At 37.1% G+C, this 27,108-nt stretch overlaps 2 protein-coding genes and 2 long non-coding RNA genes across 7 annotated transcripts; 1 reads left to right on the top strand and 3 right to left on the bottom strand.

The window, feature by feature from the left end:
* Nucleotides 1-1,274: 1,274 nt before the first annotated feature.
* LOC140956771 (uncharacterized) lies at nt 1,275-10,223 on the bottom strand. Of its 4 annotated transcripts, none has more exons than XM_073413632.1 (9): nt 10,010-10,223; nt 9,262-9,900; nt 9,082-9,176; nt 4,201-4,551; nt 3,808-4,104; nt 3,479-3,721; nt 3,180-3,401; nt 1,846-2,407; nt 1,275-1,762 (listed from the first exon to the last, which is right to left on the bottom strand). In XM_073413632.1, exons 1-9 carry the CDS (start codon nt 10,137-10,139, stop codon nt 1,524-1,526), a joined length of 2,778 nt encoding a protein of 925 aa, XP_073269733.1. In that variant the 5' UTR covers nt 10,140-10,223; the 3' UTR covers nt 1,275-1,523. The 4 variants fall into 4 exon arrangements, with proteins under 4 accessions (XP_073269733.1, XP_073269734.1, XP_073269735.1 ...); XM_073413633.1 differs by having other exon boundaries at nt 9,088-9,176; XM_073413634.1 differs by having other exon boundaries at nt 9,262-9,931; nt 10,010-10,142.
* A 1,701-nt stretch (nt 10,224-11,924) lies between these two features.
* On the top strand, nt 11,925-13,073 carry LOC140958103 (uncharacterized). Its single transcript, XR_012171721.1, has 3 exons — nt 11,925-12,701; nt 12,779-12,922; nt 13,006-13,073. It is a non-coding gene; the product is annotated as an uncharacterized lncRNA (long non-coding RNA).
* Nucleotides 13,074-17,237: 4,164 nt separating this feature from the next.
* LOC140956502 (uncharacterized) lies at nt 17,238-18,072 on the bottom strand. Its single transcript, XR_012171482.1, has 2 exons — nt 17,841-18,072; nt 17,238-17,751 (listed from the first exon to the last, which is right to left on the bottom strand). It is a non-coding gene; the product is annotated as an uncharacterized lncRNA (long non-coding RNA).
* A 76-nt stretch (nt 18,073-18,148) lies between these two features.
* On the bottom strand, nt 18,149-19,415 carry LOC140958003 (uncharacterized). Its single transcript, XM_073415407.1, has 3 exons — nt 19,042-19,415; nt 18,236-18,828; nt 18,149-18,165 (listed from the first exon to the last, which is right to left on the bottom strand). Exons 1-3 carry the CDS (start codon nt 19,356-19,358, stop codon nt 18,149-18,151), a joined length of 927 nt encoding a protein of 308 aa, XP_073271508.1. The 5' UTR covers nt 19,359-19,415.
* Nucleotides 19,416-27,108: the final 7,693 nt, after the last annotated feature.

Raw genomic sequence — 27,108 nt, 5'->3', positions numbered from 1 at the left:
CAATTAATCATTTAGTCACTCAAAATATATCATTCATGCATCCAAAATCATTTAATTAAAATATTTTAGCAATTTAATAATTTTCATGCATGCGGTCTACGTGAACTGATTTTCGGGCGTTACACATGAGCTATTCGGGCTGGCCTAGAACTTACTTCACGCCAGGCTTCAAACTTGTTTGTAGGTTGAGCTCAATCTAGCCCGGCCGTAATTATCAGACCTAAGCTGAGCTAATAAAGTGAGAATCGCATCATCGAGTCACTGGTTTGTACTTAGAAAGTGGTCTTAGTATTCATTGTGAACCTGCACGAATTTTTATTGGCATACTTATGTTATGCGGCGGAGTTTATCTTGATTTGATCATGGTCTTTCCATTCTAAAATCCTTAATTGATTGAGAGGAAGAAGGTAAATAGTGCTAGGAATGAGGTTTGGTTTAATGATTCATGGATCTGTTTTATATTTTGTTCTGGTCCATGAATGGATCTGTTGCATGATGTTTTGACACCTGATTTTATTTATTAAAAACATGTCGTAGAGTGGAAACTGGCAAAAAGTTCACGTGATCATGCAAACCAAGGTTCTTTTGCCATTTTTGACCAATTGGGGCCTAAAATGACTGAATGGACGAACTTAGGGACCACAGGCTAGAGAATGCTGCCATTTGAGTCCAATAGAGCCCCTATGATTATTGTTTAGTATCTTCATTTCATATTTTAATGCTTATACATCTATATATTTAATTTCTTGCAATTAATATTGATGCTTGTTGAGTTTTTACCAATGAGGAAGGAATTATAGAAAATCATACTCTTTCTCACCTTTCTCAAATATATAATGATTTGATAAGTATTTCTTCTATTCTTTTACTAATATATACACGTTACAAAATACATTAGATAATTCAACAATTGTTTTTATATATTTTAAAACACTCATTAAGTAAAGATAAAAAATAAAATTTGTTTGTATAATTGACTTTTCATATGATATTACTTAATCTATGTGAAAAAAAAACCTATATTTTGAGATGGAGTAACATTTTTGAGAAATTTGTTTGGATCTTATTTTTTAAAACAGATACATCATATAATGATATTCTTAATATATTTGAAATAATAAATAAACATACATGTTCAGTGGGATGGAGTGATTAATATTTATATGGGAAAGTTGTTTGGATCCTCGGGTTTTTAAGAAGATATATTATGCAAGTTAATATATATCTTGACTATAATATGATAAATATTAAATATATAATTAGTACATCAAGTAATTGAAAAGGATTGAATAAATACATACAATGGACTAATATTGTTCAAACTAAAATAAGGGCCATTTTAACTCAGTGGAATCACTTTTACACAGCATACAATGACCTTAATTGCCAAGAATCTAACATTAGTTCATGCCTATCTTCACTAATGAGTGAACATAATTTTAACTGTTTAAAAGTAAATAATCGGTATATTTTGAATAAACGTAGTATGGAAGATGCCTTTGGCATACCCTTTTTGTTAAGATTCAGCTTTTGTCATTAAACTCTTTGCTAGTTGCTTCCTTGTTTTTATGGAATCTGAAGAACTGGTGCAGCAGCCTGTGAACTTCTCCATAGTTCTTGGTTCTGGTAATGAGATGGCTTTTTATCCATTGCGCTAGCTTCTCAGTCGAGTGCGCAAAGTTTCTTTGGTTGGAATCTGAAGCATAACGTGCATCCACCAATAAGATTGCTGCATAGTCATTTACATGCCGAATAGCTCTGCCTAAAACATAGGAATCACAGTGAACAGATCAAAACTAATAACATAAACTAACATATGATTTCAAATTCTATGATGCAACTAACCAATTGATTGATTTACAGCTTTCATGCAAAGATTTTCATAATAATCTTTTCCTCTGCCTTTGCACCGTTTAAGGATGTGAAAACCTGTCTCAACATCCGTGTCAAGGCTTTCATTATAAAAAGAAGACCTGGCATTTTTGCATGGAGTTGTCGTCTCAAAACCTTCAATATGCTTCACCCTCTCTATCAACTCAATGTCTGATGGATTGGGATATGGCAATCCAACCATTACTATGCATCGGCCTGTCCCATCAGCAAAGTTGATGCCTTCGGATATCTTACCTCCCACAACTGCAAGGAGAATTGCTCCATTGCAAGCTATGGGATCACTGCTGGGTAATGCATAAATAGTTTCTTTGTATTCTCTCAAGACAGCTTCAACATCTGAATTTTTTCTGGGCTCTCTAAAAACACGCTTCTTCTTCATAATTCTTGAGAGGATTCCGGATGCTTTCCATGCATCATAGACCTTGCCCTCATAGTCAAAGGACGAGAAGAATGCAACTACACCTTCCGGAACAATTGTGACTAGATTAGCTAGTAGAAGACCTAGTTCCTCAATCTGTGATTCAAAACAAAAGGAAGTAGTTAATCTTCAGAAGTATAGAAGTGAATAAATAACAAGATTTGCATTCAAACTTTAGTTGGTCCCATATGTGATTATAATGCTAATGGGATCTAGTATGATTCAATTCTGAGGCTATATGATGGAATTTCATGAGCATATGCACGTGTGAATAACATAAATAATTAAATGAGGACAAAACAAAATTGTTTCCGTAGCATTAGGCAGGCTAGCCAAGCCTCATTCTTTGTCTACCATTATAATGACATTATCATGATACGAATCAGGATTTGATGAACTTGAAGTGTGCCTAGGAAGAAAATACTGGAGGTTGGAAACGATGAACAGGATCTAGACCCCAATAATGGAATTTGATTGGGCCGTGGAATGTGTGTCAAAAAGATACCCAACAAGCTGGAGGCCTACTCGACTTAAAACACGCAGAGAAGAATTTCAGAATTCCAAAAATGTGGAGGGGACATTAAAACATGCAGAGAAGAATTTCAAAATTCTATTTCTTTCAGTTTCTTTTCTTTTGAACATCGGTAACATTGAATTTAGCTATTGGTGATCACCATTTCCAGAACAATTAATATTACCTTCTGCAATTTTTTATTTTGATGTATGAAATAAGCAGCAGAAAAACCCATTTGTCCTGTTGTTCATCTTATTTTTTTAGTGTAAAACAATGCTGCTGGTGTGTTTCATTTAATTTGTAACTTCGTAGCAATATGAGGAAATAAAGGATAAACCAATCTAGATTTCTCACCATGGTCGGTGAGCTTCTGCATTTGAAGCTAAAATCAAGTGGCTGGCCAGAAGGCCCGTGCTTAACAGCAACAGGTAAAATATTCTCCGATGGAATTATATGACCACATGAAAAGAACCGCATCTGATCTCGTGGCAGTGAAGGAAAAAGTCTTTCCTTTGTCTCCTCAATAGGTTGCAATGTTCCTCCAGCCAAAATGACAGCATGAGCTTGATCAACTACCTATAATTAATAACCGCATGGATGAAAATTGAACTAGAAGCATATTAAGAATGCAACACAGAAAAAACCAGGCAAACCTGAGAAAATATTCTCTCCCCTGTGAGCATGACATACTTAATATAACCTCCTTCTTGCCCATCGCATGATAGCCTCTGTCTAGAGATTATCACTTTTCCATCACTGTCATTATTTGTCAAAGAGAATAGCATGTCTGCTAATGCTCTAAACCCAGATATTGCACTGTCTGCACTAATTGTTTCCCCATCAGTAACTGTAGCACCTTTTTGAAAGAAGGATATTTTATCTCCATATCCACTGACCTGAGAGAACAAGAAATATTTCAAAGTTCAGAACATCACATGCGACAAAAAGACAAATATTGATGGAGGGATAATAAAGGTATCACCTTGTAAATTATGTTGCTCTCTTTAATATATCGCAACAGTTTGACCAGGTTTATGTTGTCAATGTTTAAAGCAAACAGAAATTCATTCATAGCCATTGAAGAATCAAAGGCCCCTTCACGGTCCTCGATATTAGACAAAACATGGACATTGTTGACAACCTTTATATCGTCACATAATACTCTTGAAAATGCCCGAGTAAGAACCATCAATATCTGAATATATCTTCTGTTCCCGGGTCCTAGGAGATTGCAAAATCGTTTGAAATATCCGTCCAAGAGAACCCTCAAATGGGTCAACTGAGGAGGAGAGGAAACTGTCAAACTTATGCTTAGATCTCGAACTTCTGTAACATTTAGAGTAATAACAGCAAAAATTTAAAATTACTAATTTACCTGGTGCAAAGTAATTTTGGCATCATACATACTTATGAGAGTGTCTGCCAGATTATGAGCTTCATCTATGATAACGACGCTATTCTTCAAACTTAAACCCAATGATTCGCGTGATGATTTTGAAAGAAGAGATTGGTAAGGAAGAACCACAAGATCAGCTGTAGGCATCATTTTTCTCGAACCATAATAAGGGCAACTTCCTATGTTGAGTCCAATACGAACAAGATCCTCAATATCCAGAGGTTCCTGTTGAATAACTACATTTTTAAACTCTTCAGTTTTACGTCTTCTCAGCATTGGACACCCAGAAGACGTCTTTTTGCAACGAACCCCTTTTTCAGCTCCCAGCTTCTGATTATCAGCAGAACAACTTCAATCAAGAAATTATTATTATTCACTTGTACAACTCCATTTCTCAGATATTGTTTGATATGTGTTATAGATTGTATATAGAAATGGGAAATGTAGATATGATTTAGGGATTTGATCAGTTACTTTTCTAACATACGAGAAAGTCCATATATAATACATGTGCATATGATCAATGAAAAAGACATATTGAAATGTATTTTTCCTCTTTATTTGCCTTCATATTTTTTACATGGTATCAGAGAGCACAAACAAACAGCGGGAGGTACGGAAATCTGGGTCACTCTTTTATTGACAATTTGTTCTCACCGCGGGCATAGGAAGAAGCTTTGCTTTGTGATCTGCCATCGCCCAAATTCGGGTCCTACGTCGACGGCGTGTCAAGGTGCGTCTATCACCGGAAATCTCTTCGGCTTTCACTATTCCACTCGCTCTGCTCCATATACCACTCCCGTATACCTGGTTGAGTTAGCATCTGTTCAAGTGTGGGACTTTCGTGCATCAGGTTCAAAGTTTTTTCGATATTTCAGATTTAATCCTCCGTTTCCTTTGTTCTTACTGCCCTTTGGTGATAAGACTGAGAAGAAATCTGTAGTAGTGTCTAACATTGTTCTGTGTTCTGAAAATTCACGGAACACAAACTAAATTACTCTAATTATCTTGATTGGAGTAAGACAGTTCGTCTTTTTCTGCGGAGCATTGATATGAATAACCATATGACTAACAACCCATCTACAGATGAGTCAAAACAAACGTGGTTAATACGAAATTTCATTGGCAATGAGGCAATTGGTCTGATTAATCACTATGAATCTGTTAAAGAACTGATGGAATATCTAGATTTCTTGTATTGTGGAAAGATGAATATTTCAAACATTTATGAGGTGCAAAGCCTTTTATCATGCAGAAAAACAAGATAGGTCTCTTACAATCTGTTTCATGGAGTTTAAAAGGACTTATAAAGAACTTAACATGTTATTGTCATTCAGCCCTGATGTGAAAGTACAACAAGCTCATCAGGAGAAAATGACAATAATAAGTTTTTTGGCTGGGCTTTCTCATGAATTTGAAAATGTTAAATCTCAGATTCTCTCTGGTTCTCAGATTTCATCTCTACGAGAAACATTTAATAAGGTGTTGCGTACAGATAATTCTCCACCTGTTGGATTTAATAATGTTTTTGTTGGACGAAATAACATATTTGAATCTGGAAGAAATCTGGAAGACAACAAGACAAAAGTGGTGGTAAAGGAGTAGGAACAAGCAACTATGACGAAATTCTTGACACTCTAGGACAGGAATTCGGAGGTATTGTTTGCCACAATTGTCATGAGCCGAGCTATATGAAACATGATCACAGGAAATTGCGGAATAAGAAAACATAGTCAGCATACATTACATCTACCAATGACACTTCAGTCACAATGTGCGTTGATGAATATGCCAAATTCTCTCAATACCAAGAATCATTAAAATCTCCACCAGTTACTGCCATCATTGAGTCCGGTAAACCAAATACATGTCTTGTTTCCTCATCCACCAAGTTGGTCATTGATTCTGGTGCCACAAATCATATGACATGTAATTCTAAATTAGTCTTTGCATTTCAGTCACATACCTCTATTTCTACAATTACTTTAGCAGATGGGTCAACCTCTGATGTTCTAGGGATTGGCACAATTACTCCTGCTCCTTCAATTCCCTTACACTCTGTCTTAATCTTACCTCAATTGTCGTTTAATTTAATTTTTGTGAGCAAACTCACCCGTGCTCTTAACTGTTGTGTCTCATTATTTCCAAACTACGTTTATGAAGATTATTGGTAAAGGACATGAGTCTGGAAGCCTCTACATTCTTGATCCACAAGTACCGAAGTCCAAGACCTGTTCTTGAATAACCACCCCATTCGAAGCTCATTGTCAGTTAGGTCATCATTTTCTCCCAATGTTGAAGAAACTTTGTCCACAATTTTATAGACTATCCTCATTAGATTGTGATTCTTGTCAGTTTGCTAAACATCATAATCTTAGTTCCAACCCAAGAATCAATAAATGAGCCAACACTCCTTTTGAATTAGTTCACTCAGATGTTTGGGGGCCTTTTCTTGTTATGTCTAAAAGTGGGTTTAAATATTTTGTTATTTTTTTTGATGATTATTCTTGTATGACATGGTTATATTTAACGAAGACTCGTTTTGAGTTATTCTTTCATTTCTCTGCCCTTTATGTTGAGATTCAAACTAAATTTCATATTCCTATACAATATTGCGAAGTGAAAATGTTTAGGACTACTTATCAAAGTCTTTTCAAACTTACATGACTCAACATGGCATTTTTCATCAAACCTCTTGTGTAGACACACCCTCTCAAAATGAGGTTGAATACACCTTCTCGAAAATGCAAGAGCTTTGTCATTCCAAATCCTAAACGGTTTTGGGTGGATGCAATTTCCACAACTAGTTTTCTAATTAATCATATGCCATCGCGTGTTCTTTATGGTAAGTCTCTTTACCATGTTCTCTTTCCAACTAAGCCATCGTTTCATGTTGAACCTAGAACATTTGGTTGTACTTGATTTGTTCGGGAGTCCTTATGTCATAAAACTTGGTCCCAAATCTCTAAAGTGTGTTTTTCTTGGGTATTATTGGGTTCAAAGAGGATATAGATGTTACTGTCCTAATCTTAGCAAATATTTGGTGTCCGCTGATTTTACTTTTCTTGAAACCACATCTTTATTTCCATTTATAGATCGCCCTAGTCAAGGGGGATGATGATTTGTTAATCTATAATGTCACATCCTCTATTTCTGATCTTACAGAATTTGTTATTGTTAAGCCTCTCATACAACAGATTTATTCTCGGTGATGTTTTTCTCCTAACCCATGTCCGGGACCAGCTTGTTCGTCGGTAGATCCAGTTTCAAGTAATGATCGAACAATTGCTCTTTGCAAATGTACACGTCAATGTACCCATCCAATGTCTTCTTTTGTGTCCTATAACCACTTATCATTATCTTCATGCTCGTTTATTGCATCTATCAATTTTATATCTCCTCCTAAGACTGTTAATGAAGCTCTATCTCATCTATCAATTTTTATATCTCCTCCTAAGACTGTTAATGAACAAATTTGTGTTATTTGAAACGAGCACCTGGACGAGGTATCTTGTATAACAATCATGGTCATACTAAGGTTGAGTGTTTTTCAGATTCTAACTGGGCATGATGCAAGGATGATCGAAAATCTACATCTGGTTATTGTGTCTTTATTGAGGGAAATCTAGCACGGAAAAGTGAGAAGCAATATGTGGCCTCACGATCGAGTGCAGAATCAGAACATAGAGCTATGGCAAAAGCTGTATGTTAGATAACGTAGATATTTTAGCTTCCGACCGAAGTAGGTCTTAAAACCTCAATACCAGCAAAATTGTGGTGTGATAACCAAGCAGCTCTACATATCGCTTCCAATCCCATATTTCATGAACGAGCGAAGCATATTGAAATCGATTGTCAATTCGCTCGTGAAATGATTCGGCTAGGTTTGATCACTACATGATATGCGAAGACACTAGAATAATTGAGAGATATCTTCACAAAAGCTTCAAATGGAGTTCGGGTAGATTATCTTGTAACAAACTGGTCATGATCAATGTATATGATCCAGCTTGAAGGAATCTTATAGATTGTATACAGAAATAAGAAATATGTAGATATGATTTATCTTGATTGTTTGGGTTTGATTAGTGATTTACCTTGATTGTAGGGATTTGATTAGTCTACTTTCCTAACATAAGACTAAAAGTCTGTATATATATGTGTATATGACTAATGAATAAAACATAATGAAATTTATTCTTTCCTTCATATTGTGTTACAATATGCAAACAAGTCAACAATCCCCATAGTTACTAGAAAGTTAGTGCTTTTCCAAGATACAACCAAAAACATTTTAAAAACAGGTTTCAGACAGTGTTAGGTCTGCCGAGGAAAATATGTTCCAAAACTGGATTAATTCTTGACGGCGGATGTAAATATAGCCTGGAATACACACCTTTTCAGCCTGAAGTATACACTTGCTCTAGGAAAGTGCTTCAGGTCAGCTATTTGTGACTATACCTGACAGGTTTATGCTCAAGAAATTCTAAATAGAGCATATCACAAAAAAGGCAACTCTCCAAGCTGTTCTCATTGCGCATAACATATTGTGTAATTGAGATGATATGCAATTGCACAGATTATTATGATGTGTACTCAAAAAAAATATATGGCACCAAAGGCGTAATTATCTTTGTTATGAACCTTTACCTTATTTTGTGAGAGACATTAAAAAAATTCAAAAAATGCAAATGATACTACAGAATAAAGCCATTGTGTCATGAGAAAAATATGACTCTTATCTCTTCAACGAACATAAAAGAACAATTGAACCAATATCAAGTGAAAAAGAAAACAACTCAATCATAAGAAATTTTGCATACAATCAAATGCAGAGAATAATGGTTGAGTCGAGGTTACCTGTACCTTCATTTTAGAAGCTTCATCCTTCTTTTTTTTTTGGAGCTCCGAGCACCTCTCATTTATGCGAGTGGAGTTCCCTAACTTCAGCACCTCTGAAAGTAAAGTTCAATAACCATTACATTCTACAGCCATGTATACTATCCAACTCAATAACAATTAGATAATTGATTCTCCTACCTTCATTAATGCATAAATTCTTCCTAGACCCCAAGCAAACAACCTTCAACTCGCTGGCAAATTTGGTCTTCCTCAACTCTGAGATGAACTGTGAAAGCTGTGAATGTGTCCGACTACAGAAATAAATCTTCATTCTTGTCACCTCTTCCTCCTGACCCAGCCCATTTGCCTCCTCTTCATCCTCACTTGACAAAACATCGACCTCGCTGTTTGTTCTTTTTAATATTCCACCATCTTCTCTTCCACTATCATATTCTTGCAACAAAAACTCTGCCTCGTCCACTTCGTGAACTTCACCTTTTGTATTACAAATTGTCACCTCCTTGATACTGTTGTTTCCTTCCACTTCATCTGCTTCACCAGGATTAAATAAATCCCTGCTAAATTCTTTATTGTCCCTTTTAATCCGCTTCCCATTTAAACGCACCCCATTTTTTCTATTTCCTTTCAGATTATCACTTAATGGTGGATCAACTTCTTTATTTGGAACAAAAGTTCTCATCCAATCAGGTTCATCATTATCCACACCAGTTCCATCACCCAGTTCCTCCATCTCATTACATTTAGAATCATCCAGATTCTTTCTATCAACAAGCCATTGCAGTGAACTGCAGATCATGCTTAGCGTTTTCCCAGTCCCTATACAGCTCAATCAAAATTCAAACAACCACTAAACCAAAATAAAAACGGAGAAAAACATCGAAAGAGTAAAACGTTATAATCATGCAAGGAGACGAGCAAAAGACACCTGTTGGGCTTTCGAGCATGGAAATGCCGCCTCTGTCGAGGGATTGGTAAAGGAATTTCATGAAATCCAGTTGAATAGAGTAGGGTTCATACGGAAATGCTGGGAATTCCATCTCTTCATTCTCTTTCATTCTCGAAGAAACCGGCGGCAATAATCGGCAGTTCGCCGCCGCTTAGATTCCCGTCTGTTTTTTTCCCGCGCAAATGTATCATTAAACCCCAAATAAGTTGCTCCACCCGTACTGTTTTAAATGACCACAAACTGATGACCTATCGAAATAGCACTTATTATTATTTTTCAAAAATTTTGGAAGTATCCAAAAAAAAAAAAAGGATGTGAAACTAAAGGTTACGAATATATGAATGAATTTGAAATCCGTGAATTTCGATTATATATGAATGAATTTGAAATCCGTGGATTTCGATTATATTTTTATCGTTAACAATGAAATAATAGATGAAATCTTAAATTCATGACTTACTTATTTACACATCAGTTACACAAAGCGGAATGAATTTCAATTGTCTCGATTATTGGATGAACTTGAAATATATCGTAATTAACATGAAACACTGAGTAAACATGGAAGTGTGAATTTTCTTGTTTCCCTAAAAATACAAAAAAAGCATTTGAATATATTTGAAATTTATTGATACAACACAACCTAAAGTGATTAATTCTATCAAAATATATACTTACTGTATTATTAAAGTTGAGAATAATTTTGTTGTCATTATATTTTTTTTGATAAATAAAAAAATACTGAAATTATAAAAATGTCGGTAATTTGGAAAAAAATGCATCTGACCATGTTTAATTTATGATTCAGTCCCCTTCAGTTTTATTTTGTGTTTTAATACCTAACTAAATTCCAAATTACTTTTTAGTACATGTTTTTTGTGTTTTTACCTTTTTACCCTTTATTAATTAATAAAAAATTATAAGAATCCCAAATTTTGTTGTTCTTGTTATCTTTCTACGCTGCTACTCTCCTTCCCGCTTCCCACTCTTCTCATCTGTGCGAGAAATTTTTTTTCCCTTCATTTTCCTAATCGCCAATTTCGTACTCGCCATTTTCCTTCATTTTCCTTCGTTTGCACAATTTACCATAGTTTCCGCTATTGTATTTAACTGGATCTGGCCATAAATCCGTCGCTCAAATCCGTACCTCTGCGTAATGAAGTGTAGAAAATTCCCAGCAAATCCGAGCCCCTACCAGCGCAAACTAGACGTCGCAGCATCCATTGCCGTCCTATTTCCGTAAACGTTGCAGAAACCAGATTTTGTAGGTGGAAGCAATTTTGGGTCGAAGCATCGTAGGTGAGGAGGAGAAAATAGGCGCTTCAATTTCGGATTTCCGTGGAACTACCACCCTCTGAAAGTAATAAAAGACGATTAAAGGTTACACATTTCAATTGCCGTTTATTTGTGATAAAATTTGTAGTTATACTGGGTTTTTTCTTTTTTGCGTAAAATCAATATCTTCAATCTCATTTTGGATACACAAATGGATTTATGACGTATGTTCGTAATAGGATTGTCATTTGCGGAAAGAACCATCGGCCCTGTAAAACACACTGGACAGAAGCTTGAATTTAAGGCAGAGAGTTTGTCAGTCAAACTCCATTTGCACGAACAAGGTTGAATGTGTTACTCTAGAGAATATGGTTGGAATGATAGTTATGTGAGATTAGTTCAGCTTGTCAAAATGAGTTTGTTTTAGTTTATTTTGACAGAATGTTTTTGATTTGGTTTGACAGAAATGGATTGTTATTTGATATTAGTTTCCGCATGTAAGATCATTATCAATGTTTCGACATGTATGATCATTATCTACTGCCGTGAGATATTTATTTGAGATTGGTTGTTCATGTTTGTAGCAACTTATTGTCTAATTTCTTGATTTATTCGTAGCAATTTACTGTGACATTTATTGAGTTATTATTCATGTGTAATATTTTTTTTTTTTATGTGGATTAGAATGACGAAGACTAAAAAGAAGAGTGAATCAAATACGGCTGATAATGATGCAGATATTGGTCCCTCTGTTAAAGAGAGTTACTCAAGGTGTTCGCCAACAAAGTTTTTAGCCGTGATGGAGCAATTGGTTCCTAGATTGGGTGAGTTACAATTGAAGATGATAGAAGCTTCACCTCTGGCACCTTGGTTGAAGATCGAAAAGCTTTCTATAAGCATATCAAGAGTCTACTCAATGCTTAAACGCTTTGAAGTAGAGACATGCAGCTTTTGTTTTGGAAACAATATCAAGGTGTCATTCACTTCGAGGGAATTCTCTATCGTTATAGGGTTGGTGAGCATTGGTCAACCCGTTAACCTGGATTTAAAGTTGGGTTCAAACTTCCTTGAGCGTCATTTCAAGGGGGTGAACTGTGTGCAGAGAAATGTCATAACAGAGAAGTTGTTGGATTTGGCCGGGAATGATCTTGAGATTGATGATTTTTTCAGATTTCTTATTTTGCTGCTTTTTAATTGTGTTATATTTCCTATTAGTAATTTTGGAACACCATAGTTTATTTTCTCATACTTGGACAATTTGGAAACTTTTTTTGGATATGGTTGGGGAGATGCAGCCTTTAGGTTTTTGCGTGATGAAATTGAAGACCATCTTGGATTCTCTAAAGTAAAAAGAAAGGATAAAAAGTATATGGGAGGTTGCATAGTTGGATTGATGGTATTATCTTTTTTATTTTTGAAGCTTATATATGTTAGTGTTGGTTGTAGTAAATGCAAATCATTTTATTTGTATAGGCTTGGGTGTATGAAAGAGTTCCTATGCCTGGTGAACCGCGTGTTTTACATTGTTTTCCTCGTTTATTCAAGTGGGTAGAGAGCAAGATTCCCGTGAATCCTATAGGTGCACCGGCTGCATTAATGGCTGTGAGATCGAACAAGGTTTGCGCAATATAATCTACATCATCCTATAGTTTTGTATACATGTATTAATAAAACTAAAAATTTGTGTTTACTGTTGTTAGATTGTGCCGATCAAACCATTCGAGGAGGAAAAAAAACTCGTTGATGATACAAATAGGATTGTTGAGGTAAACATTTGTATTTGATAATAGTCAATTATTTAATAGTATGCTATTTAATGAATTTGCATATTTAAAGAGCAATTATTATAGAACCCGTAACTTAGACTACGTATAAGCCATGCATAATTCTAGTATTTAAATTAAAGTGATTTTTATTGCTTGAATATTTAAATTTAATTATTTTCCGTAGCAGTTTAAATCTTTATCATTTCAGTTAATTCAGTGAGGCCGGAGTGGAGTTAGAGTTTTGTGATAGAATTTAAGATTCAAAAAACATTTCCAGAATTTATCTTAGCTAGCAAGTAAGTTAATTTAAGTTATATGGAGGTTTAAGGAATTATTTAAATTACTTGAGGAGAGTAAGAAATAAGTTCATTTAAGTTCCAATAATTAAGGGGTTAATTCACTAAATTATTTAAAGGATATGTAAGGCTTTAAAGGGTTATAAATTTACTAAATAATCAACATTTCCCCTTCATTTTATTGTGTAAATTTCGGCCCCTAGATGATTAAGCAATGCCTTGCCAACTCATCATCTTTGACCCATTCTTTGTTAAGTTTAGCATGCAAACCTTTTTAATTATTGATCAACCTTAATTAATTAATATTAGAGCTTATCCTAACCTAGTCTAGCATGAGAGAATCGGCCACCTCACCTCCATTATCACCCCAACAAATATTTGATATCAAACCATAATTCAAATTTCAAATTTGTAGACTTGGTCTTGCTTTGTTCCCTATATTTTGCACCCATCTCGCTCACTCCCCTAACCAATATTCTCCTCCCCTATCCACCGAAATCAGAGAGCATTTTCAGAGTGTAAACCGTGGGATTCAGAGATAAAACAAGAGAGGAAAAATTCAGTAGCAAGCTAGGTAGAAAGCGCTCCACCTCCTCCGCGCCGAATCGTCTCATTCTTTCGTTTTTCTTTCAAACGAAACCAGGCATGCATATGTTCTTCCTTGACTCTTCAATCAAGTCCTATTATCATTATTTAACATTACATGATCATCATTTCCATGCAAAAACCGAAATCTATCAAGAATTTTCAGAAAATAAAAGATGCAGATTTTCGGCCTTCATGATGCTCTTCACGGTTTCATTTGTTTTGATGGTTTCAGGTATTGGTTCGATTCCAGGCTCCCAAGACGGTTGCTAGGCATGTAATAGGATGCATTAGGACCATGTTGGTCCATTCATTTAACCCCATGCACGCTGGAAATCAAGGAATGACAGCAACTCCCCATTTGTGTCCATTTGAGTTTCGAAATTTCAGTTTTGCTGTCAAAGGGATATGAATCTGATCATGTCTGCCCTAAGGCCTATAGCCATGGTTAGAACACTTCCCTAGCATGTATAAGACGTGACTAAGTCGTCCTTTTGGAGGCTTGGTCAATGGTGAATCGGTTTTTACAAAATAACTCAAGAACAGCCCTTCCCAATTTCGGTTTTCTCGTTTGTGCAGCAAGTATGGTTCGATTTTTGTGGAATGGTGTGGATCTTGGTTGGCCTATGGCCCTTAGCCATGGTTCATACCATACCCCAAGATGTCTAGATCGTGACATGGTCAATCAAATGGCCACTGTAACGACGCGAGACAGCAAACGAAGCACAACACCACACACGCATACAAGGTGTTCTCGGGTGAACCTTTCGGGTTACTTCTGGAATGGTGCGAATTGTGGCTGGCCTAGGGCCCTTAGCCATGGTTCAAATCATTCTTTGGGATGTCGGTAAGAGTCTCTGGTCGGTGGTTCAAGCCCCAATGGCCTGTAGTCTCAAAAACGACACAAGAGAAACGAATGCACAGCTGCTGTAATTTTGACAGCAAGTGTGCTGTTGTTAACAGGCGTGTTTCGAGTTCTCGGTTGACTTTTAGCCTATGGATTTGGACTGGACAGTGCCTCATCAATTTAGGAAAGTCATGTTTTTGTCCGTTCGTGATTCGGATCATTTTAGAGGTCGTACGAGAAATTTCAGTGCGATGTGCCAAATTGACTCTCGAAAGAGCGCTTCATGTTTTGGCCTCCATTCACCAAAATTTCGGCCCTTACCATGTTAGGAGCATGATTTCATCATTTTAAGTGTATTTTAATCAGGACTAAATGATGGTTTGGTGTTGGTTCGGGTTGGCACGGAGTCATGACTAAATACGAAGTCGTTGGGCGTAATTGTCTCGTTTTTGGATTCAATTATAAAGTTTGGTCAGGAAAAATCATTTGCATATTTTTCATGTTATATTTAGGTTGCAGTGAGCCTGAGAACGATCCAACCATGTTGTAAAATTATTACAGGATATTTAATTACGCCATTTAATTATATTACGTGCATGAAAATATAAAATGTTCATTTTTGAGATTTATGCGATATTGCTTGTGGCCATTTCACTATCATGGGATTATTGCATCACCCGGTCGTCAGTTACCGGTCATTTCAGTCCAGTTCAGTTCCACCCAGTATACTGTGGCAGTAGTCTGATCAGACGTACATTATTAAACCCGGTCGCCAGTTACCGGTTCGGTCGCCAGTTACCGGTCAGCTCAGTTCAGTTCAGTTCAGTTCAGGGACCACTTGCGTAGACCATAATCTCACCAGAAAATTATTACAAGTTATCTCATGACAGGGCTCCAAGGAGCAACCATTTTTCATTTATGATTTCTCAGTTCAGTTATGCACGTACTATAATTAATCATGACACGATATTTTCACGATATGCCTCATGACATGATATTTCCACTTGCATGCAAGCTTATTATTTATTTACTTGTTATTTACGACATATTCATGTTGAGTCTTTAGACTCACTAGACTTGATTGTTATAGGTGCTAATGATGATGTCGAGATCGAGGGCGGGGACCAGTGAGCCAGCTCGAGTCAGCAGTAGTAGGACCCGAGGACCTCAGTTCAGCATTTATTATTTTATTGCTCAAACAATTGATTTATCGTTGGATAAACTTTTACTGTTATTTCGAAAATGTTAATTTTTTCCGCTGCCATTTTGAACATCAAACTTTATTTATCAGTTCATTTATGAAGGAGGCAATTTTAATTATTTAAAAAGAAAAATTTTAAATTTTATCGGTTCATTTATGGGGTGTTACAGTTGCTATCAGAGCCGACCTCTCTTAGTACGGTGTGGTTCGGGGATGAACCAAGCGGAAGCTGGTGGGCATGTGAGGCCCGGGGCCGAAGAGGGCGGGGGGTGATCGCCGGTGCCATCAGTTGCACGGACAATGAGCGGCTCCTGGCAGGCTTCTAGGAGGAGAGAACATGAATGAACAGACCCACACGGTAATGAGAGGGATTCCGAGACTGTTCAATGTAATGGACTGTACAGTTGAAGAGGGCTTAAAAGGATTTGATATGTACTACTCATACCACGAAGGTGCATCTTCTTTTCGGTAGCTCAACACATAAAAACTCCAAAGTTAAGCGTGCTTGACTTGGGGAAATATTGGGATGGGTGACCTCCTGGGAAGTTTCCCAGGGTGCGTGTGAGTGAGGACATAAGCACGCTGAAAGACTCGTCTTGGTACAGTGAGGACAGTCGTCGAATCTGGGGCGTGACAGAATGGTATCAGAGCCGGTCACCGGGATAGAACACGTGGAAATAAGTGCTATGCAGGGCAAAGTGCTACATGACAGGAGCCACCTCTTGAACCTGTGGGAGCCACCTCTAGATTCTCGGTGCTGGTGGATCGAAGGGTCAGGCCGCGACGAGGACATCGCGTTCTGAAGAAAGGGTGATTGTGATACCCTTGTCCCACATAAAAAAAATCAAAGATTTAAAATGAGTTTATAATGGCTTACAATGGACTTCTATAGCAACTTGGGTTAATCATTTTCGTAAAGCGAGGACGAGTACGAAGTAGTTGCTATAGGGGCCCATTGTGCAGTCGCGCGGGCCCGAGCTCGGGGCGTGACAATTATATTTTCAGGTTTAGTCTCGATACGTTTAGTCCTTCTACGTCCTGGCTGGCTACGGGTTGTAGGAGCATAAATGGTAGATCCATCATTCAGATAGCCCTCACTCATGTCATATGTTGGAATTGGATTTATGATTCTTTCATAAGCTTGGCGGTACATGTTGATCTTAAAATATCCATCACAGAATTGATAAACCGACAGAGACTTTGATTCTATGCACGAGCAAGCATGCTTGCACGGTAGCCTATAGATCTGCCAATATCGACATGAACAACGACATGCATTCAAATCCACTGAAAAACTTTTATCCCCATCTATCACCTCAAACAGAGCTCCACATGACTTGTGCACCTTTAAGGTTCGAGATTGTATGTATGCAATTTACACATCCTTATCCTTTCTTGGACTTAGTTCTCCGATCATCTCCAATGTTTTTTCTCGTCTTTTGTGCATCGTGGTCATTATTTGAATTCGTATATTATCTATCATACCCACAATAGGTAGATATCGCGCTGCTTTTACTCAGTTGTTCCAGCTTTCTACAATATTATTATTAATGACACCCCATCGCTCACCCACAAAAAAAGAATTGGCCCAATTTTCTGGGGACACACTCACAAGAAACTCCTGGGCGAGCGGCATCGAATCGATTATGCTTTTGATATGTTGTGAGAACTCGTCTTGATGGGGTGTACGCAGCTTTCTTCAAAACAGAAGACCAATGTTTCTTGTTATGGAGAGGATACCTACGCAATACCTACAAAATTTAAATTTAAGAACATTAAAGATAATAACCAACTGAAAAAAAAGATGGCTAAAATATTGAAAAATCAAAATGAGACAAACCTGCTTGACAAAGTTATCGACCAGATGTCTTAAACAATAAGAATGGTGACTACCAGGGAACACAGACTGAATAGCTTTGATAAGTCCAGGATGTCGGTCAGAGAAAAAAATGTAGCTACGGAATATCATTATGCATTGGGATGCCAAGACATGTTTTAACTGGTAGCAAAATCATTCCCAATCAGAATCGTTTTCTGCATCAACAACTGCATACGCAAGTGTAAAAATATCATCATTCGCATCCTTTGCCACAGCGCCTAATAAACATTCCTTTGACTTGTTCTTAATGTGAGTTCCATCCAAAAATATTAATTGCCGACAACCACTGACAAAACCAACAAGACATGCGTGAAAACAAATGAATAACCGTCTAAATTTTTTTGTCATCGAATCACATTCAACAAAACTCCCGGAATTTGTTTCTTTAACAGCATGACAATACCATCGTAATTTATCATATGACCCCTTATCAGTTCCATGAATATCATGCATTGCCATCTCTTTACCCGCCCAAACTTTATGATACTCAAGTTCTACTCCATAATCTCTTTCAATGTCCTTCAGCATTGTACATGGGCGATATGATGGCTCTCTCCTTAACTTCTCCTTCACAACATTAGCTATCCAGGATGAATCAGCTTTAGGGTGACTTCTACTCCGCAAATTGTCATCCCCACAACTATGGATTAGGTTGCACTTTCTTATGCCAAATGAATTGTCCGCTTTATGTTTGGAGGCATAAATTTTCCACTGACAATTCTCTTTGCTGCAAACAACTAAGATATTACCACTTTCATTTCTCCTGTAAATAAAAGATCTTCTACTGCCAACAACATAATTTTTAAGACAAATCCTAAATTCGGCTGCATCTTTAAATTTTTGCCCAACACCACGTATGCAATGAATCCAAGCATCAATAGAATTGGTTAAAGTGCCAACGTCAAGATCGTGAACTCCGTCAGAACAAACTTCATCACCAAAATCAAACCTAACCATTTTAATACAAATCAATAAAATACATGAGGAAACACATCAATATTCTTTTACCTAATTTAAATTGAACTATAAAATATAACAAATAATTCTCAAGTAAGGCACAATAGTAAAAAAACAAGCAATAACTCATTTATCAACTTTGCAATTTCTAAAATTGGCAAACAAACAATAAAAAAAATTGGAAACAAAAATATAAGGAAGTTACCTCGCAACATTTATGTTGACCGGGCTCTGATCATCTTTTGGAACAGCTATCAATTTGATTATATTTAATTTCAAACAACTGTGAAGGTTTATCATATTTCGGACATCATCTTCATTCAGGGTTACTGCAATATGCTCATGGGGTGCCATGTATTGCAATATCGTTAATTCTGAATTAATAGCCGTACATTTTCGTCCTAAACTCTGGAATATCTCTAACAGAGTTGCGCCATTAGGAATTGAAATCAAATAAAGACCATTGACGTAGCGGCAACTTCCAAGAAACGAAAATATTGCGCTCCCGAAACCGACTTCCATCAATAAATCGATCGTGGAATATCTAAAATATTAAAATTTGATTCTGTCGATTTAGGCGTCAAATAAAATGGACATCCAAAAAGAAAAATTAGTCCTACAATTTTTTACTTTAAATTAAAAACTCAAATAATGGGGATAAATGATTTACATAAAATAAAATCACAACCAAACCAAAATCGCCTTTTGTGCTCAAACAATATTGAAGCATAAATTTATCTATTCACATCATATTTCAACAAAATCATCCAAAATTTTCAGTACTCATTTCAGAGATATTTTTCTTCAAAATCATCGTAATAATTCAACAATTCTTTTCAAAATTGTTTGACAAAAAGGTAAGTCAAGCAAACAAACAATAGTGCACAAAAGAAATCAAGTGGAAACATGATAACGATCTTACATGCGTAAACTAATATCAAATAACAATCTCATTATGTCAAACCAATTCAAAAACATTCCGTCAAAATAAACTAAAACAATCTCATTTTTACAAGCCAAACTAATCTCACATAAATATCATTCCAAGTATATTCTCTAAACTAACACGTTCTGTTAAACAAAACTTGTTCCCAAGATCATGCACATTAATGTCCATATTCGGTCAAAACAACAAAATTCATTTTCACTACACTGGGATAAATTTTACGATAAGGCACCAAAATTAATTAACAAAAAAAACATAAATTGGATTTAATCAAGCATATTACTTTGTTCAACCTTATTCATGCAAATGGTGTTTCTTTGACGAAATTCTCCGCCCTAAATTCAAGATTCTGTCCGCAAATCGCAGCCCTAAACTTTGCTCCGTCCACTCTTCAACCATTTCACTTCTGCTGTCTTTTATGGGAACGATGGTTCATTCCGCAAATGATAATCCTATTACGAACATACACCGTCATAAACACATTTGTGTAACCGAAATGCGATTGAAGAAAAGAAAATGTTTTTACGCACAAAAACAATTACACCTACATAAATGATCGCAAATAAACGACAATTGAAATGTGTACGTACCCTTTAATCGTCCTTTATTAGTTTTATAGGGTGGTAGTTCCACGGAAATCCAAAAATGAAGCGCCTATTTTCTCCTCCTCATATAAGCTGCTTCCACCCACAAATTGCTTCGACCCAGAAATTATGGTTTTTGCAAAGTCTGCAGGAACAGGACGGCAATGGAAGCTGGGACTTGTGGTTTGCGCTGGTTGGGAATCGACTTTGCTGGGAATTTTCTACGCTCGGTTGCGCAGATTCACGATTTTCAGCAACGGGTTTGTGGGAAGAGTAAGTTAGTTAGACCTGCGGAAAAAGGGTAAAATGTGCCGAAGGAGAATGGGAGAGGGTTTCATACATAATGGCTAGTAGGAAATTAAAGGAAAAAAAAGGGTTGCTCCCACAGAAAACAACCAGAGTGGGAAGCGAGAGGAGAACAGAAAGGGAAGATGAACATCAATAATAAGGATTCTTACAATTTTTTATTCATTACAAAAGGGTAAAAATGTAAAATTACATGACACATGTAGTAAAAAGAAAATTGGATTTTGGTCATGTACTAAAACACAAAAAATAACTAATGGGACTTAATCATAACAAAATAAAGAACAGATGCATTTTTCTCCAAATTCCCCTAAAAATGTTCAATTTTATTTAATTAAAAAATCGTGGAAACCTATTTCAATTTTTTTTATGTATTTATAACTATCATATCCTAATAAATTTTTTAGTCATTATTTATCTTTTTTAATTTTTATTATAAAAAAAATATTTTAAGTGGTTTTAATTTTAATATAATCCCTAAAATTTTCACATGAAAATTATTTAATTTCAAAAATTTTTGACATTGTGGTAAACACTTGATCCTAACATACGTGCAACCAAAATTTAATCTATTTTTTATTCTATGAGAAACTCATAACAACTATTATCTTGACGCATATCGAGTAAACCTCATAAATTTTATACTCATCCCTCACGTTTGAAAACAGGACGGCAATGGAAGCTGGGACTTGTGGTTTGCGCTGGTTGGGAATCGACTTTGCTGGGAATTTTCTACGCTCGATTGCGCAGATTCACGATTTTCAGCAACGGGTTTGTGGGAAGAGTAAGTTAATTAGACCTGCGGAAAAAGGGTAAAATTTGCCGAAGGAGAATGGGAGAGGGTTTCATACATAATGGCTAGTAGGAAATTAAAGGAAAAAAAAGGGTTGCTCCCACAGAAAACAACCAGGGTGGGAAGCGAGAGGAGAACAGAAAAGGAAGATGAACATCAATAATAGGGATTCTTACAATTTTTTATTCATTACAAAAGGGTAAAAATGTAAAATTACATGAAACATGTGGGACCCGAACGTTAATTCATTTCTTAATCATTCTTTGGGAATAATTCAATCAATTAAGATAAACAGGGTCTAAAATTTTTTTTTTTGTTAAAATGCGGAACGTAATGGAATCAGTCTAGTATACACATCAGTATAAAAGTACAAGTGATGTACAGCATACAACAAACGACACTAGGGTTCAATTACTATATATCAAGTGCTGAAACCTAACTACTTCTGATCCGGATCACCACGCTAACTTGTCCTTTCTCTCATCCTCTTCTTGACCCTGATCCTGTCCCACCTGTTGTCATGCACACATACAAACACGACAACAGCCGGATAACTCCGGTGAGAATAAAATCCCAGTATAAACAATGAATCAATACAATACATAAAATCATATGTAAAAGCACAAACCATGTATCACAAAACATAAATCATAATTTATGACACATTAGTGAATACAGATAAAACTCTTTGACTCGTCATTTCAGACTCGACTCATCTCTAATCTGGAGATCTCGGTTCCTGGATATTACAATATACCGAATTTCCGCGATATGAATCGATCAATTCCTAAGCAACATCGATATAAATCAAATATCCATTGTCTTGGCATATCCGCCATAGACTTGGCATATCCGCCAATGCCTACTCTGACAATGCGCAATGGGTCAGTGACTACTCTGACATAATCTGACACCTCTGTCAGTGACTCTCACTCAATAGCTATCTGCTATTCTCTGCTTTTCTATAATTCAATAGACTAAGCATATTCATTCAAACAATATAAAGGTATGAAACCAATAACATACAAGTATGTGATTTAGGGAAACTCAAGTCTAGTCTGACCCAAGTCGATCTCCCGGTTAACATTGATTTATACCTTTCTTGTCGTAGTTCTGACGAAGTCGAAGTCCTGAATTCGAATCTGTCAATACCAATCTGAAATGACATATCGAATAGGCATAATATCAATATTCAATTCAACGCAGATATGTTCTGATCAATACTCAATCTAATTCAATATCGACGGCATAACTGCACAATCTCAATATGTCCAGCAATACAATTGTCAACTGATATCAATCTCAACTCATAATCAATCACAATACAAATCTGATATCAAATCTCAATCAAATCCATTCTAAAAATCATAACAATTTCATACGGTATCTGTTCTTCAGTCTGGTTTTGATTGTACGATGTCTACTATATCAAGAACACCATATATGAATCCTATCTGATTCCTTCAATATCATAATTTCAAACCATAACAAAACATAAGAATACTTACGTCTTGTCGAAGCTTGTAACGAGAGGAACACGGCACTGAACTCGGATTCAAAATCGGATGGCCGGATTTCACAAAATCACAATTCTAAACTATGAAAACTTTGAAGATTTTTGAGGGGAGCTTCTCAGTGTTCTTCTTTTCTGATTCTTGCTGAAGGCATGAAACATATATATATCACAAGTTGCATGCTAGAGAAACGTGGCACATTCTTCTTGAATTTCAGTCGGCGCTCGGGCGGTCACAATTTACCGCTCGGGAGCGTTACGTTCTGTCCAAGCCCTCAACTTATTCGACACTGGTGCTCGGGCGGTCATTTTCTACCGCTCGGGTGCCAGACATTCTGTCCAAACAGTAACTTTGTGGTGCACTGGCGCTCGGGCGGTCCTTTTCTACCGCTCGGGCGCCACAGGTTCTGTCCAACATCTTGGCTTGTATTGCACCGACGCCCGGCTTCTCCACTTGAGCTCCTACAATCTCAATACTGTTAATTAATCCACTTCTGATTACAGTAATTAAATCTCGAGCATTACATTCCTCCCCCCCTAAGATACGATTTCGTCCTCGAAATCACATGCAATTAAATCATATCAGAAGGAAATGTATAACAAAAGCAGAAATAGAAAACTCACATCATCGAAATAACTCTGGGAATTCCTGCCTCATGTCCGATTCAGTCTCCCAGGTAGCTTCTTCAGTGCCATGACGACTCCACTAAACTTTCACAAGCGGAATAGTCTTCGTTCTGAGCTGCTTTTCTTTACGATCGAGAATCTGTATCGGCTTTTCGAAGTAACTCAGTGTCTCGTCAAGCTCGGCCTCATTTGGTTGAATCATATGTGAAGCATCAGAAATATACTTCCGCAATAAAGATACATGAAAGACATCATGTATTCCAGATAAAGAGGGCGGTAATGCAAGACGATAGGCACGATCTCCTATCTTCTCGAGAATCTCATACGGCCCAATATAACGTGGAGACAGCTTCCCTTTCTTGCCAAATCTGACAACTCCTCTGAAAGGTGAAATCTTCAAGAATACTCGGTCTCCAGCCTCAAATACCAACGGTCTTCGTCGAACATTGGCATATTTGGCTTGTCTGTCTTGAGCTGTCTTCATTCTCTTCCGAATCAGCTTCACTTTTTCAGTCATATCTCTGATCATATCAGGTCCTATCTCAGGTACCTCAGAGATATCATCCCAATACCGAGGGGATCTGCACTTCTTTCCGTACAACGCTTCAAACGGTGCCATCTCAATACTCGTCTGATAGCTGTTGTTGTACGAAAACTCAAAAAGTGGCAATGAATCTTGCCAACTAGTGCTAAAGTCAAGCATTACAGCTCTCAGCATATCCTCCAGTGTCTGAATAGTCCGTTCTGACTGTCCGTCGGTCTGTGGATGATATGCGGTACTCAGATGCAACTTCGTACCAAGAGCCTGCTATAAACTCTGCCAAAAGTGCGAAGTAAACCGAGGATCACGGTCTGATACGATCTACTTCGGCACTCCGTGCAATCTGACCACTTCTCTGACATAGATCTCAGCCATCTGGTCATGTCGATACGTCATCTTGTATGGAATAAAACATGAAGATTTGGTTAATCGGTCAATCACAACCCAAATCGCATCACAACCTCGGGAGGATCTCGGTAATTGCGTCACAAAATCTATGGAAATGTGATCTCATTTCCATTCAGGAATAGACAAACTCTGCAGTAGACCTCCTGGTTTCTTTCTTTCTGCTTTCACCTGCTGGCAATTCAGACATCTGGATACAAACTCTGCAATATCAGCTTTCATTTGTTTCCACCAGAACTGTCTTTTCAAATCATTATACATTTTTCAGACACCAGGATGAATGCTGAATCGACTACAATGTGCCTCTGACAATATCTGTTGTCTCACCTCTGAAACATCTGGCACAACCAATCGATTATTCGCATACAGTACACTGTCACGTACCTGATATTCTGATCGATGCCCTGCACTGATCATCAATATAGAATTCTGCACATTCTGATCAACTTTCTGAGCTGCTTTAATTCTCAAAATCAGCTCTGGTTCGACTTGAACAGCATATAATCTCAATGGTCTATGATCTGTCTCAAATATCAATCCAGACAAACAGCAATCTTCTATCAAATTGGAAACACCTATCGTCAATAAGGATAAAGAACACACCCTTCGACTCAGCGCATCAGCTGCTGCATTCGAATTCCCCAGATAATATTTGATTTCACAATCAAAGTCTTTCAACAAATCAAGCCATCTTCTTTGTCTCATATTCAATTCTGACTGCGAAAACAGATATTTCAAACTTTTGTGATCAGAATAAATCTCAAACTTCTTACCGTAAAGGTAGTGTCGCCATATCTTCAAAGCAAATACAATAGCTGCCAATTCAAGATCATGAATTGGATAGCAAGTTTCATGTGGCTTCAACTGTCGCGAAGCATAGGCAATGACATGTCCCCGCTGCATCAAAACACATCCCAATCCTCTGTGAGAAGCATCGCAATAAACGACAAAATCACCAGTACCTGATGGAATAGTCAAGATCGGAGCACTGGTTAGCCTTTTCTTCAACTCAAGAAAACTGGACTCACAGGCTGCATACCATACAAATGGAGCGTTCTTCTGAGTCAATTGCGTAATCGGTTTAGCAACACTGGAGAAATCTTTAATGAATCGTCGGTAATACCCTGCCAAACCCATAAAACTGCGAATCTCTGGTACTGATGTCGGTCTCGGCCAACTGATCACAGCCTCAACCTTGCTAGGATCAACAGAAATACCATCTCCGGATATGATGTGACCCAGAAATACAACCTGTCTCAACCAGAATTCACATTTCGACAATTTTACATATAACTTCTCAGTTCTCAAAGTTCTCAATACAGTTCTCAGATGCTCAGCATGATCAATCATATTCTTCGAATAAATCAAAATATCATCGATAAAAATAATCACGAAATCATCGAGATACTTCTGAAACACACGGTTTATTAGACCCATAAAAATAGCTGGAGCATTCGTCAAACCAAACGGCATGACAATAAACTCATAATTTTCATACCTGGTTCTGAACGATGTCTTCGAGATATCAGAATCTCCGACTCTCAACTGATGGTATCCAGATCTCAGATCGATCTTGGAATAAACAGAAGAACCCTGCAACTGATCAAATAAATCATCAATACGAGGCAAAGGATATTTATTCTTTACCGTAGCCTTGTTCAGTTGCCGATAGTCAATGCAAAGTCTCATTGACCCATCCTTCTTCCTCACAAATAACACTGGAGCACCCCAAGGAGAAACACTCGGTCTAATGTATCCCTTGGCCAGTAAATCTTCCAACTGATCTTTCAATTCTTTCAATTCAATTGGTGCCATTCTGTACGGAGCCCAAAAAATCGGAATTGTACCTGGTATCAATTCAATGTTGAAATCTATCTCTCGAATCGGAGGCAATTTCGGAATCTCATCTGGGAAGACATCAGCAAATTCACAAACCACTGGCAGGTCCGCCAATGATGGACTCGATTTCAGTAAATCAACTGAATAGACAAGAAACCCCTCTGCTCTTTTCTGTAACAATCGAGTCATAGACATAATAGATATCAAAAGAATTCTAGATCTAGAACCCTTAATGTAAAATTTCCACTCGTCAGCCATGTCAGGTCTGAATCTCACAATCTTGTGGAAACAATCAACGGTAGCTCTGTACTTGGTCAACATATCAATACCGATAATACAGTCAAAATCAGACAACCCAAGCACAATACAATCTAACTCAATCTCATGCCCTTCATACTGCAGTGTACAATGTTTAACCGAATTCACGGATATCAAACCTTTCCCCAACGGAGAAGAAACAGACACTACAGCAGATAGAGACTCAACAGGTAATGCATGACTCAATGCATATCTCTCAGATATAAATGTATGAGAAGCACATGTATCTATCAATACGTAAGCAGGATAACCAGAAATAAAACAGTTACCTGCAACAACATCGTCTGGTGCTTCCTGAGCCTGCGCCTCTGTCAAAGCAAATACTCTGGCCTGCTGTCTAGGAGGCTGGCTAACTGTCTGGCTTCCTCCTGGCCTCTGCTGTGAATGGGTGGATGGTGGT

Source organism: Primulina huaijiensis, chromosome 14 (genome assembly GCF_012295235.1).
Source record: "Primulina huaijiensis isolate GDHJ02 chromosome 14, ASM1229523v2, whole genome shotgun sequence".
In the NCBI taxonomy this organism is placed as follows: domain Eukaryota; kingdom Viridiplantae; phylum Streptophyta; class Magnoliopsida; order Lamiales; family Gesneriaceae; genus Primulina; species Primulina huaijiensis.
This window is presented reverse-complemented; position numbering and strand designations above follow the sequence as displayed.